At 42.5% G+C, this 15,796-nt stretch overlaps 2 protein-coding genes across 2 annotated transcripts in view; one reads left to right on the top strand and one right to left on the bottom strand.

The window, feature by feature from the left end:
• Positions 1 to 4,244, top strand: part of LOC105496585 (TOX high mobility group box family member 4) — a 22,985-nt gene extending 18,741 nt beyond the window's left edge. The window contains exon 9 of the mRNA XM_011767143.3: positions 651 to 4,244. Within this exon, the coding sequence (XP_011765445.1) occupies positions 651 to 711 (61 nt within the window). The 3' untranslated portion in view covers positions 712 to 4,244. The remainder of the gene's footprint in view (positions 1 to 650) is intronic.
• Positions 2,262 to 15,796, bottom strand: LOC105496584 (methyltransferase 3, N6-adenosine-methyltransferase complex catalytic subunit). The gene is made up of 11 exons (XM_011767142.3): positions 15,575 to 15,796; positions 8,152 to 8,369; positions 7,661 to 8,065; positions 6,184 to 6,359; positions 5,330 to 5,546; positions 4,916 to 5,103; positions 4,202 to 4,240; positions 3,619 to 3,727; positions 3,433 to 3,498; positions 3,153 to 3,265; positions 2,262 to 2,493 (listed from the first exon to the last, which is right to left on the bottom strand). The coding sequence occupies exons 1-11, from the start codon at positions 15,672 to 15,674 to the stop codon at positions 2,382 to 2,384; spliced, it is 1,743 nt and encodes a 580-aa protein (XP_011765444.2). The 5' UTR covers positions 15,675 to 15,796; the 3' UTR covers positions 2,262 to 2,381.

The following is a 15,796-nucleotide window of genomic DNA, read 5'->3' as shown; positions in this document are numbered from 1 at the left end:
AAGCCCACTGTTCTTATATTTCTAAGGTGGTACTATCTAACCATATGCTGCAGGAAATTATCTGGGAACCTATTTGCTTAAGACTGATTAAAAAAATCCAGCTGGGCCAGTGTGGTGAAACCCCATCTCTACTACAAATACAAAAATTAGCTGGGCATGGTGGCAGGCGCCTATAGTCCCAGCTACTCAGGAGGCTGAGGCAGGAGAATCTCTTGACCCTGGGAGACGGAGGTTGCAGTGAGCCAAGGAGATAATGCCACTGCACTCTAGCCTGGGCAACAGCGAGACTCTGTCTCAAAATAAAAATAAAAATAAAAAAAAGACAGATAAAAAGAATGTAGCGACTGGGCGTGGTGGCTCACACCTGTAATCCCAGCACTTTCAGAGGTCGAGGCGGGTGGATCACAAGGTCAGGAGATCGAGACCATCCTGGCTAACACTGTGAAACTCCGTCTCTACTAAAAATACAAAAAATTAGCCGGACGTGGTGGCAGGCGCCTGTAGTCCCAGCTGCTCGGGAGGCTGAGGCAGGAGAATGGCATGAACCCGGGAGGTCCATCTCAAAAAAAAAAAAAAAAAAAAAAAAAAAGTAGGCTGTAATTCTGTTTCAGTTTGTTATAATTCTGTTTGTGTGTCTTTTTCTCTCTTAGGGATGTATTCTTGGCCTGGGTAGCCTCTAGAAATTCAAACACAGTGGTGTTTGTGAAATAGTCCTTCCTGTTCTCCAAGCCAGTGAAGAGTTATCTTCTGGGAACATGTTCAAGAGCCTGTTTTTGAAACACAAGCTGGGCTTCTGGTAGTGCCTGATCACAACCCATGATGGCTATTCATGTTTCACCCCTTTTCTTCCTTCAGCAGAGGCCAGGCTGTGGAGCAGGGCCACTGAATTTGCTGCAATCTGGAGATGCTTTTTATTTTCAACCACAAGCAGAAATACCAGTGGTAATAGCAGAGGAAAGGGTGAAGGGAGTATGGGCAAGCAAAGCATAGGTATGGTAGGGGTGGTGGTGGGGTTGAAGAAACTTGTTGGTATAATTGTCATAGGACTTGCCTAAAATATTATTAAAATTACAGGAGTGTACTCAGCTTTGAGCCTAGGAGAAAACGCCACTGTATCCATTTTAAAAGGGCTAAAAGATTATATTAAAGGTTCCCTCTTAAAAAAAAAATGTTATTCCCCATTATCACATCAATACACTGCTTTGAGAACAAAACTTTTCAACACAGGCACACTGGGCCACATGGAAAATGACATCACCCAGGAGTTTCTCTTTATATATATATTATTTCTGCAGTTACCATCCTTATCTGAGTTATCACAATTCATGAATCTAAGAGGCAAAACTACATCATTAGTAAGAGGTTTTACCAAAGTCTAAAGTTTTATTCACTTGTGTTTGATGCAATATCTTCAAAAGATCATAGATCTATCATTATTTCTTGGACATAATCTAATGAAAAACAGAAAAGCCACCTAGTTGTAACAGCATAAGCAGAAGTTTACAGCACGATAGTCCAAGTGGTGATAACCTTAAATAAAACTCAAATTTTTACTGTCTGTAAAACAGGAAACGCTCTCCTAGAGAACCTCCTCCTCAACCAACCATGTACATAGTTTTATCCTATGCATTCCTGTTTTCTGTGGGGTTTTGTTTTGTTTTGTTTTTTGAGACAGCCTCACTCTGTCACCCGGGCTGGAGTGCAGTGGTGCGATCTCAGCTCACTGAACCTCTGCCTCCCAGGTTCAAGCAATTCTCCTGCATCAGCCTCCCGAGTAGCTGGGATTACAGGCGCCTGCCACTACGCCCAGCTGATTTTTTGTATTTTTAGTAGAGACAGGGTTTCACCATGTTGGCCAGGCTGGTCTTGAACTCCTGACTTTGTGGTCCGCCCACCTCGGCCTCCCAAAGTGCTGGGATTACAGGTGTGAGCCTCTGCAACCAGCCTGCATTCCTGTTTTTTTAATGATTTTGGAGGGTGGGGGTAGAGATGGGGTCTCACTATTTTGCCCAGGCTAGTCTTGAACTCCTGGGCTACAGTTACCCTCCTACCTTGGCTTTCCAAAGTGCTGGGATTACAGGTGTGAGCTACCGTGCCTAGCCTATAATGATCATTTTAATGTTTCCCATGCACTCATTTAGTTTGAACCCTCACAGCAACCCCATGAGGTAATACTCCCATTTCACATATAAGAAATACTGAGAGATGAGTTGCACAAGATTACACCCTGTTAAGTGGCAGAGCCAGAATGGACTTCAGAATCCCAACTACAATACAAATGTTTATTTAAATAAAGAAGAAAGCTATTGTACAAATATCACTCTTCAGGTTTAGTTTATAGAGCCATGGCTATGGATTCTTAGCTCTGTAAGGAAGTACTTCTATAAATTCTTAGGTTTAGAGATGATACCATCTGGGTACCTTTGCTTGAACCGTGCAACCACATCTGGGTCTAGCAGGTGGATCCCATCCAGTTGGTTTCCAAGGGTGATCCTGAAACGGGAAAAGGAGGAGCAAACCAGAAATCCTGGAATTAGAGGGTTTAATAGTGTTAAAAAATGCATACCAAGTGAAGACTGCCTATCATCATATTAAATATGCCAATTCTTGTAAAAAGAACTTAACATTAGAATAGTATATGGCAGAATGACTAGTTCAGAATTGGCATAGATTCTGGTGTTAAAATAGACTGGATCTGTATTATCTGAGGGTTAGTAACTAAGGCTCAGCCAGGCCTGCTTCACAGAGTTGCTGCTACCAGGGAGTACTCTTTGGATAAGCAAAATGCTAGCAGCATGTGTTTTAAGCTCTATTAAAGGGGTGAAAGATGTAATTATTGACAGATTAAATAGATAACTTGATAACCACCAGGGGGCAGATTCAATACATCACAGAATGGCTGAGGAAGATCCTTAGGTTGTGAAGAGAACAGAAACCCTAGGGAGCAGTGCTTTGGGTCCTAGAACCTGTTGAGTTTCTAATGAATATTTGTAGAATCTCATAAAACAGTTTAAATACAAGCTTAAGTGGCTTATGAATCCTCTGAAGCTCATTTATGGACTAGTGGAATACAGTGTGAAGCTCTACTAAGTTATGTCCTTAATCATAAGTAATAGCCCCTTGAGGACTAGCCTGTTCTCTGGTCACCTTACCAGTTGGGTTGCACATTGTGTGGTCGTCCAAATAACTCAATCTTGCGAGTGCCGGGAGATAGTCTTTCAATCATGCCATAGATTTCATCGGGTTTATGACTGGTGGAACGAACCTAGGAAATAAAAGTAGCTGCTTTTTAAGTTACACAAGATTGCAATTCTAGCCCCTTCTATTATGTTTATGATCTAAATGAGAAAAATCTGGGATGAGAATACACCCAACATGAATAACTGATACCAACAGAAATGTGGAAGCTTTGGACGCCTGGGAAGCACATACCTCAGCTACGATCACATCACAATCCAGACCCTGGTTGAAGCCTTGGGGATTTCCTTTGACACCAACCTGCTCACCACAGATAACAGATTACCTTATGAAACCACCTTTTGAACTTTTTCTCAGTAAGAAATCAAATGATTCTTCTTTTGTGCTCCACCTATTGAATTGGGCCCCACTGCTGCTCACCAAGCAGTGTTCCTTCCCATGGTTCAACCAGTGACCTGTACGGCCTGTCCGAATGATGCGTTGCAGTTGATTTGTCTTCACCCAAATAATTTCATCTACCCGTTCATACCTGTGGGGCATAAAAAAGAACTAGAGTTTTAGCCAAACGTACAGTTTAGGGGTAGTACCATTTATAGAAGCAAGGAATCGGCCGGGCGCGGTGGCTCACGCCTGTAATCCCAGCACTTTGGGAGGCCGAGGCGGGCGGATCACAAGGTCAGGAGATCGAGACCACGGTGAAACCCCGTCTCTACTAAAAATACAAAAAATTAGCCGGGCGTGGTTGTGGGCGCCTGTAGTCCCAGCTACTCGGGAGGCTGAGGCAGGAGAATGGTGTGAACCCGGGAGGCGGAGCTTGCAGTGAGCTGAGATCCGGCCACTGCACTCCAGCCTGGGCAGCAGAGCGAGACTCCGTCTCAAAAAAAAAAAAAAAAAGAAAAAAAAAAAAAAAAAAAAGGAATCACAGAATACTCTGGGAGAAGAAAACATGTATCTCACTATAACAGTATTACCCTCCAAAGAAAGCAACACAACCACTACTTACCCCCAGAGGTTTAGACATTCTCTCCCCAACTCCATGGCCCTAGGAAGAAATGAGTTGAACAACTATTTGTATGCCCTTATTTTTTTTCCTTCAAAATATATGATGCGTTAAAAACACCATAAACACCTTTTCAGTAGACATTCAGTGAACATTTACATGCACAACACTAAAAGCAGCATGGTGGATCTAAGAATGAAAAGATAAAACAGTACCTTTCTCAAAGAACAAATGTAAAGTTAAATATATATTCAGGGTATAATTTGCATTGTAAATGGGCATTAGGACTCACTAGAAAAAAAGACTGGCTGGGTGTGGTGGCTCACGCCTGTAATCCCAGCACTTTGGGAGCCCGAGGTGAGTGGATCACAAGGTCAGGAGATAGACACCATCCTGGCTAACACGGTGAAACCCAGTTTCTACTAAAAATACAAAAAGAAAAAATTAGCTGGGCATGGTGGCACGTGCCTGTAATCCCAGCTACTCAGGAGACTGAGGCAGGAGAATTGCTTGAACCCGGGAGGCCGAGGTTGCAGTGAGCTGAGATCACACCACTGCACTCCAGCCTGGGCAACAGAGTAAGACTGTCCCCCGGAAAAAAAGACTAAACCAGTCATACATTTAATAGTAGGGCTACGAAAACCCAGGATTTTATCTCCTACTCAGTATTCACTCTGTACTGTATCTGTCCATACCTACATAACTGAATTGCATTACCTGCCTGTGACCCAGAGGAAGAGAAAGCCATCATCCTGTAGTACGGGTATGTTGAGCCTGCGCATCTCATCATCTGTCAGGGTCCCATAGGGCAGCTCCATGTGAATATCCCAGGGTGGGTCAGCCATCACAACTGCAAACTTGCCCAATATACTGACGTCCAGGTAGCGGATATCACAACAGATCCACTGCATAAAGTGGTATTTGGTCATCTTCCCTACTTTAACTCTCAGATTCATGGCCCGAGTCCCTCTTTTCCATTTGATTTTTCCTATTCCCTTACAAGCTTATCTATCCCCCTCCATTCCCAATAAGCAAAACAAGATTGCTGAATTATGCTCTGCTTTCTTAACGTGTATGGTTGCCCTACTCAAAATCTATAAGTTGAGACGAGTTTTCTGAGCAGACAGGTACCTGAGGTGGGAAGAGTCGGTCTGCACTGGAATCACCTCCGACACTCTGTGTAAGAGCAAGCTCCTGGCTTGGCGTGTGGTCTTTGCTGCCAAGGGCCTCAGAATCCATGCAAGCATCAATTTCATAGTGAACATACTTGCAGGTATCCATGTGGAAACATGTATTAAGGAAAGAGCAGTCACCTAAAGACTCATCAGTGTGTTTATTGATAATTCGTCTGGGAAAATAAAAAGGGAGAATCAAGATTGTGCTCCAGACGTACATCCAACAGTTAAAATTCCAAATGATTTCAAAATTCTCCTATTTTATTACCCTCCCCTAATTCTATTGCTAGAGCTTTCTCCAAGAGTTTTAAGGGAGGCAGGTAGCATGGAAATCCGTAATTCATACTACAGAACAATTGTAATTCATCTCTCAGTAAAGACTGGGTTTCCTGTTTTACCACTGGAAGGCAAGCAGTGCAGGGGACTTAGTTGGTTAGAACAGAATAAAACACTGACCTAAGAGTTCAGGTTCCTTTTCTCCTAAGATTATCCTGCTTTCAGAGTACTTTAACTTTCACTGTGGCTGAGAGACAGACATACCTTGTTATTCTAAGGAGGGAGCTTTTTCTTTAAAAAAAAAAAAAAAAAAAAAAAAAAAAAAAAAAAAAAAAAAAAACGTTATTTGGGAGTACAGCCTGTATTCTTCCCTCACAATGCACTTCTGAAAGTATACCTTCAGGGTCTGGAGTACTTACACAAACCATAAACTAAGTAAGATTACAGACAGAACCCCAATGACTGGAAAGAATATGCTGAAAAGGAATGGCTGCTTCTGACAAACCCATCCCACCTCATTCCCTTCCAAGAGACCTGAAGTGCAGCTTGCGACAGGGTCGATCAGCATCACTGGCTTTCATGCACTCCTCCTTGGTTCCATAGTCACAGAATTCTTGCACTTGGGCCCGACCTCGAGAGCGAAATTTTTCAACAATGGATTGTTCCTTGGCTGTTGTAGTATTTAATAGCTCTAGGATCTCCTGACTGACCTGTGACAGAAGTACCCTTGGACTTAAAATGTCTTGTAGATCAAACTGGCTCTTAGACCAACTCTGCAAATTATTTTTGACATTAATGTCTTACAAGAGATAAATCAGCTAACTTTTTTTTTTTTTTAAGAGATGGGATCTTGCTGTCACCCAGGCCAGAGTGCAGTGGTGTAATCATAACTCACTGTTTCTCCCACTGAACTCCCAGGCTCAAGTGATCCTCCCAGCTCAGCCTTCAGTTGTAGCTGGGAATACAGGTGCAAGACACCATGCCAGCTAATGTTTTAATTACTTTACTTTTTGTGGGGATAGGGTCTCACTATTTTGCCCAGGCTGGTCTTGAACACCTCGCCTCAGGTGATCCTCCCACCTCGGCCTCCCAAAGTGTTGAGATTACAGGAATGAGCCATTGTGCCTAGCCCTAAATTAGCTAACTTAATATTGGAAAATTGGAGCCTTCAGATAAGAGATTTGTTAGGGGTTCAGTCCTTCCTGACAAATATGCATTTGGGATGAAATTAAAATGGAAGAGGCCTGGTTCCTACTGCTAAGCATTATATTAACGTCCCCTCCCCAGGAAGGCATTCCTTCTACAAAAAAACATATTTACTGGGTGCTGAACTAAAAAGTATAGTGCTAAACACTTTACTTTTTAGCTCAGAGTCTATTCAATTCTATAAGGCAGGATATGCTGGTATTATCTTCACATTACAGATGAAAAGACTAAGGCTCAAGAGAAGTTAATTAACTTGTTCAAACTTACGCACTAGAAGTACCAAACAGATAAGAACTCATGTCAGGCCAATACTTATACTCAGAACCAATTCACATTATTTAATCAATTTCTATAACTGGTCTAGTATTCCTCTCCAGATATTTCTATAGGGAGAAATATCTCCCTATATTTCTATATATTTGGATTCCTCTTCTCTTGATCCAATTCTTTCAGATTCAATGACAGATTATCTAAATCAGAATTTGTCGACACTGGCATTATTGACACTTTGGGACAGACAACTGTTTGTTGTGGGGGTTTGTCCTACTATGCACTGTAGGATGTTTAACAACCATCCCTGGCCTCTACCCACTAGATGCCAATAGCACTCCCCCATGTGTGATAATAAAAATGTCTCCAGACATTACCAGATCCCCTGGGAGTTGGGCAGCAGGGAATCATCCCCGGTTGAGAACCACTGTAAACTCTCAATTCTAAAAACAGTTCCTTGCCCTAGGGGTAAATCCCTGTCAAACAAAGCTATAATTAAGAGCATATTGTGAGAGTATTTTCACATGACCCCTACCTTCTTGCTCTGTTGTTCCTTGGTGGACTGTTGGTTCAGAAGGCTCTCTATCTCCAGATCAACATCTGAGGCAGCATGTTTCCTTGATTTCTTGGCTGGCTCCTTTGCTGGTTCTGATGCTGAAGAGCTCAGACCAGAGGCTAATGAACTGGCAAAGGCAGCTACTGTAGTTGAGTCCTGTTCTGCACGCCGCTTCTGCCCTGTGACAGTCCCTGCTACCTCCCCAGGGCCCTTCTTTTCTGCCACAGCACCCATCATGGCAGAGAGCTTGGAATGGTCAGCATAGGTCACAAGAGTAGGATGTGCATCGTCTTGTAGGAGACCTCGCTTTACCTCAATCAACTCCTGAGCTGCAAACTTCTGCAGGAGGCTTTCTACCCCATCTTGAGTGGCAGGAGCATCTGGCTAGAGAAGAAGGGGAGGTAGGGGCAATAAGACACTGACCCGGAACTGAAAATAAGTTGTAAATCCTAACTCTGTCAGGTCATTACCGTGGAGATGGCAAGACAGATGGACACAGCATCAGTGGGCAATGTTAAGGCCAGATCAGAGAGGTGGTGTAGCAACTTCTTCTCTAACTCAGGATCTGTAGCTAATTCAGGAACTGCTGAAGCTGTGCTGGGCTTAGGGCCACCAGAGGTGGGTGCAGTAGGCACTGGGCTGTCACTACGGAAGGTTGGAGACAATGCTGCCTCTGGATTCCGTAGATCTAAGAATGAAGAGAAGTAAAAATGAAAAAAGGCAACCGCTGTTGTCTATATATTTCTGAGAAGTCAAATTCTCTGGCATTCCCATACACAGATCTTTCATTTTGTGCAGGAAATTCTCTGACCAACTTTAGCACTAGATTACCTATCCTCAATCATACTAAAGCATTAACTGTTTTGTCAATACTGGATTTTCTATCTACCTTTTCTCTATTGGGTGAGTAATGTTTTCCTAATTCCATATCCTTGTTGTGCTACAAAGAAAGTAAATTAGCAGCATGATAGATTTAAATATCCCTACCACCTTTCTATCAACCTACATTTTAATAAAGGCCAGGAATATACTCAACAACCTAGGCTGGGATCCAATATTCTTTTTGAGGCATGTAGTGTGAATTTTAATGAATTCAGGCCATTGATCAACAAAGTGTACAAAATGACAATGTTGGGGGCCAACAGTGTTACCTGTAACACTCACAATCACAAAAATCTTAATACTTTGCTGAAGCCTTGGTTACCAAATGGTATTTCCTGACTATATTGTTATCATCTATTACTTCACAAGCTGGGTGGCCATCATAACCTTAATAAGATTTGAGAAACTAAAATTAGGACAAAATGTTACCTTTGAGAAAGCCTAATATCTGTGGTTATTTAATTAAAATATAGATGAAATATTAAACTCCTAGTACCTGAACTGAAATTGCTAAATAAAATAAGTAGGCCATTAGTTTACATTTAGAAATATTTTGTTTACTTAAATATTTCTACTCTGGCAAGGCACTGTGGCTCACACCTGTAATCCCAGCACTCTGGGAGGCTGAGGTGGGCGGATCACTTGAGGTGAGGATTTCGAGACCAGCCTGGCCAACATGGTGAAACCCCATCTCTACTAAAATACAAAAAAAAAAAAAAAAAAAAAAAAATTAGCTGGGGGTGGTGGCGCAAGCCTATAATCCCAGCTACTCAGGAGGCTGAGGCAGGAGAATTGCTTGAACCCAGGAGGCAGAGGCTACAGTGAGCCAAGTTCATGCCACTGCACTCCAGATGGGGCGACAGAGCAAGACTCTGTCTCAAAAAATATAAATAAATAATTCATTAATTTGAAAAATTTCCACTCTAATGGAAACTGAATTTATTAAAATCTGACTCAGGGCTTGGTGTGTGCCTTCTATCTGTAATCCCAGCACTCTAAGGGGCCATGGTGGGAGGATCACTTGAGCCCAGGAGTTCCAGACCAGCCAGGGGAACATGGTGAAACCTAGTGTCTCTACAGAAACATTTTTTTAAAATTAGCCACACATGGTGGCCTGTGCCTATAGTCCCAGCAGGCTGAGGTGGGAGGATTCCACTCTCACCCATTTCTTCTTTCATTTTCAGTTTCTCCAGTTAGTAAGCGAATTTAGATGTTCTCTAAGTAATTAAGAAGTGAGAAAATTTTTAAGTGAGAAATCTATAAAAAAGAACCATGTTAGGCTGGGCACGGTAGCTCATGCCGGTAATCCCAGCACTTTGGGAGGCCGAAGCAGGTGGATCACGAGTTCAGGATTTCAAGACCAGCCTGGCCAACATGATGAAACCCTGTCTCTACTAAAAATACAAAAAAAATTAGCCGGGCGTGATGGCAGATGCCTGTAATCCTAGCTACTCAGGAGGCTGAGGCAGGGAATTGCTTGAACCCAGGAGGCAGAGGCTGCAGTGAGCCGAGATTGTGCCACTGCACTCCAGCCTGGGCAACAGAGGAAGACTCTATCTCAAAAAAAAAGAAAAAAAGAACCACGTTAACATAAATATTTAAGTACCTATGACTTGATATTGACTTTTCTCATTGGTAATTTGACTGATTTAATACTGCTCATTCCAATATCTGGTGATATAATTTTGGTTATTAATCCTTGTATTAATAACACCTCCTGGGAGGTTTTTCTCCTCCCACATTACATTCAGAATATTAGAGCTGAAAATACCTCTTTTAAGGTTATTGGGAAGACGGAGCTTTTGTTTAATATGATGGATAAAACTTAACTGCTGATTAATACAATTGTTATTCACGTGAAATTCTGTAAACTTTTCACGTGCAAAGTTTTGTATGTATACAGACATTTGGGGAAAAGTTTTATCATCCCTAAAACCAGTTACTGTCCAGAAAATGATTCCGAATCCCTGGGTTCCAAATCCTTCATAAGGTATTCATTCATTTATTTATTCAACACACTTACTCAATGCCTCTGCTCTGCTGCAACTACACTGACACTCTGCTTCTAATCTAACGAAAATAATGTGTTGGGTTCAGCAAACTAATACATAATACTTGATTTACCCTTTAATTAAGAGGACCACTGAAATTAATATGGTCAGATTACTAATTTGCTGAATCCTTAAACATGTCAACATTTATATGCACATCTCAATCTCATGAAATATACTGGAGCAGTTCACATATTTACTATGTGCTAAACCTGGCCAAATCTAGTTTGTTTCAATTAAAGATTTTTTTTAGGTAATTTTTTTTAAAAAAAGATATACTTTACCAACATGAGATATCACACCCATTGGCATGGTGCTTCCTCAAAATCAAAAATAGAATTACGATATGATCCAGCAATTCCACTTTTCGATATACGCCAAAAAGAATTAAAGCAGGGTCTCAAAGAGATATTCATACACCCAGGTTCATAGCAGCATTATTTACGATAGCCAAAAGGTGGAAGTAACCCAAACGCCCACCCATGGATGAACGAACAAAATGTGTTATATACATACAGTGGAATATTATTTATCCTTAAAAAGGAAGGAGGCCAGGCATGGAGACTTATGCCTATAATCCCAGCACTTTGGGAGGCTGAGGAGGGAGGATCACTTGAGCCCAAGAGTCCAAGACCAACCTAAGCAACCTAAAAAACCTGTTGGGTGTTTTGCCCAAAAAATACAAAAAATTAGCTGGGCAAGGTTGTATGTGCCTGTAGTACATACAACAGGCACCTGCCACCAAACCTAGCTAATTTTTGTATTTTTAGTAGAGACAGGGTTTCGCCATGTTGGCCAGGCTGGTCTTGAACTCCTGACCTCAGGTGATCCACCCGCCTTAGCCTTCCAAAGGCTGTGGACACCTGTAATCATAGCTACTCGGGAGGCTGAGGCAAGAGAACTGCTTGAACCCAGGAGGCAGACATTGCAGTGAGCTGAGATAGCACCACTGCACTCCAGCCTGGGTAACAAGAGCAAAACTCCATCTCAATAAATAAATAAATAAATGAATGAATGAATGAATGAATGAATGATAAAAATGCCAATCTAACGAAGGTCTCCCAATATTTTGCCCACAGTATTTTCCACTATTAATGATATGGATACATTTTAGTTCATTTTCTATCCTTGTCTTTTGACACTGAGTTCAGTAGTCGATAATTATCAGATTTCAGTAATGCTATAAAAAACAAGATGTGGTACGCAAATTTTTATTGCCGGTGAGACATGAAAGGAATAATCTGAACTTTTATCAAGTCTTGGGTTGTATCTTACATGACAACATGATTAATAAACTTACGATAGAGTATGTTTCACAATGGTTTCCTAAGAATCCTAAAGCTCAACAAAATACATTCTTTGAAATAATCAAAATAACACAGAAAGAACAGTGACATTCTGGTTTAATTTGTGTGTTTCATCTTTACCTATTACCACAGTACCAAATGATGGGTCAGATCAAGCTCTGGGTCAGAAGACAAGATACATTTAATTACAACCCCAGAAATACTTTTATAAGAGTCTTAACTAGGCTGGGATTACGTCTGTAATCCCAGCACTTTGGGAGGCCAAGGTGGGAGGACAGATTGAGCCCAAGAGTCCAAGACCAGCCTGGGCAACATGGCAAGGCCCGGTTTCTACAAAAAAATTAAAATTAAAAATTACACGTGCATGGCAGGGCACACCTGTGGTGCTAGCCACTCAGGAGGAGGCTGAGGCAGGAGGATCACTTGAGCCCTGAGGTCAAGACTGCAGTGAGCTGTGTTCATGTCACTGAACTCCAGCCTGGGTAACAGAATGAGATTCTTGTCTCTCACACACACACAGAAAAAAGGGTCTTAGCTATATTATTAGCTAGATATACAAGTCAAGAGATACTCATATCTAAAAAAGAAAAAATAAACATAAAAAAGGATATTTACATGCAGGGAGAATACAGTCTTAAGTGTCAAAAATATTAAACATGTTTAGCAAGGACCTAGATGAAAGTATCAAGGCTCTAGTAGTTAGGTCTGATACAGCAAAAAGTTTGGCTAATACCAAAATGTAGCTAATATCATGGAAAAATGAAATGGCCGGGCACAGTGGCTCATGCCTGTAATCCCAGCACTTTGGGAGGCCGAGGCAGGCGGATCATGAGGTCAGGAGATCAAGAGCATCCTGGCTAACACGGTGAAACCCCGTTTCTACTAAAAATACAAAAAAATTAGCTACGTGTGGTGGCATGCACCTGTAGTCCCAGCTACTCGGGGGGCTGAGGCAGGAGAATCGTGCCATTGCACTCCAGCTTGGGCAACAAGAGCAAAACTCCGCCTCAAAAAAAAACCCAAAAAAACAAAAAACAACAAAAAAGAAAAATGAAATGAAGCTTAAAATGACCAAGAACAATTAGAATCATTCATTGAAAGAGTATGAATTTAGAAATGGAAAAGTATAAAGAAGTACGATGCCCGGCACAGTGGCTCACACCTGTAATCCCAGCACTTTGGGAAACCGAGGGGGGCAGATCACCTGAGGTCCAGAGTTCGAGACCAGCCTGACCAACATGGAGAAACCCTGTCTCTACTAAAAATACAAAATTAGCCGGGAGTGGTGACACATTCCTGTAATCCCAGCTACTCGGGAGGCTGAGGCAGGAGAATCGCCTGAACCTGGGAGGTGGAGGTTGCGGTGAGCTGAGATCGCACCATTGCACTCCAGCCTGGGAAACAAGAGCAAAAACTCCGTCTCAAAAAAAAGAAAAAAAATAAGTATGATGAGGAACAATTAAAACCAAGAAACAACCACCACCACCACAGACAGAGGATGGTCTGTTACAAAACGACAGAAACGTGAACACAAAGTAATCAATGATGTAGTACACCAATATAGTGGCTTTTTAAAAGTTAATTTTGTAGGCCAGGCCTGGTGGCTCATCACGCCTGTAATCCCAGCACTTTGGGAGGCCAAGGCGAGTGGACTGCTTTAGCTCAGGAGTTCAGAGACCAGCCCGGGCAACATGGTGAAACCCCGGCTACCAAAAATACAAAAATTAGCTGGGCGTGGTAGCACACGCCTGTGGCCCCAGCTACTTGAGAGGTTGAAGTGGGAGGATTGCTGGAGCCTGGGAAGTCAAGGCAGCGGTGAGCCATGATCATGCCACAGCACTCCAGCCTGGGTGACAGAGGGAGACTCTGTCTCTAACTAACTAAGTAATTTTGCAGATCACTCTGTTGAAACAAACAACTACCTGATCCTCAGGTCCCCTTTTGCAACTGCCATTACTGAAAGGGAAAAGATTCCACAAGAAAATTAAATAGCCTGGATATGGTGGCTCTCACCCGTAATTCAAACACTTTGGGAGGCTTAGGCAAGAGGACAGCTTGAGCCCAGGTGTTCAAGACAAATTTGGGCAACATAATGAGACCTTATCGCTATTAAAAATTTAAAAATTAGCCAGGCATGGTGGCATGCCCCTGTAGTCCTAGCTACTCACAGGATGAGCTGGGAGGACTGCTACACTCCAGCCTGGGCAACGATGAGAGACCCTATCTCAAAAACAGAAGCAAAAAAAGTCGCTGGCATCATTTATGCACATTTTTAAAAAGTTTCAAAACAGAAAACCAAAGAATAGGGGAAACAAAACAAAACAAAAAATTGTATCTATAAATAAATCAATGAAGTTTCTAGAGCAAGGAAAAAAAAAAAAAAACTCTGCCTCTTAGGTAATTCAGGAACTACTCCGAGACTTGACTACTAATTATTGCCTGATCAAATGACTTGCACTTCTTACTCTACTATCCTCCCCTCTTACCTCTTTAATTATCTAGGTCCTATATAGCCATAAAGGCCAAATTCAAGTGCCAATTCCACTATGATGGCTTTGATGGCTTCACTACCTACACCAGCTCTTGTTACTTCTCTTCACTGTACAGACTGTAGATTCATTCGTTTGGTTTCATACATATATCCTATCATATTCCTTTTTGTAAGCATCTACCTTTGAATCCTATGGTTTTTAAAATTCTTGAGGACAGGGGCAATTTCTTACTTATTTTTGTCTAGTTAGACCCATGAACACTGTAGCTAAGAAAGGATAATTAATTAGGTGAGAGGATCCTGCCAGTGTATCTTCTATTTCTAGGGGCCAGAATATGAGCACATGAACCTAACATGATCTAGACAAGATTTAGAGATGGAGTTGAAGATACTGACAAATATTGGAACAATCTACCACAAGGGTGATATTGAGTCACTATTTTTGCAGAGCTTTGTTACTAGTTTGCCTTAAATAATTCAGAGTTTGTCCTGGGGGTAAGGAGTGGATAAGAGTGAACTTAACAATCTTTTAAATTTCCTTCAAGTTTTATGATCGCGACATAGGGGCAACAGGAGAGGAGAAAAAGTTTGGAAATCAAACACAAATGTTTTCAGGTTCCTGCTAGGTATGTAAATTGCTAAGACAATGCCGGTAGGGGTACTCATTCAAATACACCGAATGCCACTCTGTACGGGCCACTAAATTGGACACTGTGGATATGAAGGTTCATTCCTTGCTTACCGTACCCACAGGTGCCAAAAAATGACCACTACAAAATAGTCGTTGTAACTGAGGGAACAAAGCGCCATAGCAGCAACAAAAAGGGGTTCTTGCTGCTTCGTGGGATAGGGGGCTGAGAAGCCTCACAAAGGCGACGTCCTCGCAGTCTAAAGAGGAATGGGCAAGGAGGACGAGGGTGGGGCTCAAGCATCCGTCCGATAGAAGTGAGCAAGAAGAACCGAGGCCCAGGGTGAGGAGGAACGGCGAACTACTTGCAGAAGGGCGAAGGTCTGTGCTGCTGAAGGGGGAGATGGAGTATCAATGTACGAGGCTTTATAGAAATGGCCGTTTGGTAAAGGGCAGGAACTCTGGAGCTTTTTCTCTAGGGATCCCGCCCGTCCTCCCCAGTTGAGCCTCGGCCCCAGCAGCCCAGTGCCTCACCCAAATGCCCCGAGTCCTGCTTCCGCCTCCGCTGCAGCCTCTCCCGCAGAGAGTCCAGCTGCTTCTTGTGGGCCTGGATAGAGCTCCACGTGTCCGACATCCTAGTCTCCCAGCCCTGACGCCTCTCGAATAAGGCGCGGCGGACTAGCACCTCCCAGCACTCGCTGCAGGATATAACCAATTCTCACGCGGGCACCCCGAAGGCTAACCGGAAAATGACCC

The sequence above is a fragment of the Macaca nemestrina genome, chromosome 7 (genome assembly GCF_043159975.1).
Source record: "Macaca nemestrina isolate mMacNem1 chromosome 7, mMacNem.hap1, whole genome shotgun sequence".
Classification (NCBI taxonomy): domain Eukaryota; kingdom Metazoa; phylum Chordata; class Mammalia; order Primates; family Cercopithecidae; genus Macaca; species Macaca nemestrina.
Note: the sequence above shows the minus strand (reverse complement) of the source record. Positions and strands in the feature narration are given on the sequence as shown.

What these genes read in the sequence shown, in the direction of transcription:
- LOC105496584 (XM_011767142.3), bottom strand. Translation starts at nt 15,674, where the DNA reads ATGTCGGACACGTGGAGCTCTATCCAGGCCCACAAGAAGCAGCTGGAC. An exon ending in TGTCGCAAGCTGCACTTCAG is followed by an intron (nt 5,547 to 6,183) that starts GTCTCTTGGAAG and finishes TTATTTTCCCAG; the next exon opens with ACGAATTATCAATAAACACA. An exon ending in GAATGTCTAAACCTCTGGGG is followed by an intron (nt 3,728 to 4,201) that starts GTAAGTAGTGGT and finishes TATGCCCCACAG; the next exon opens with GTATGAACGGGTAGATGAAA.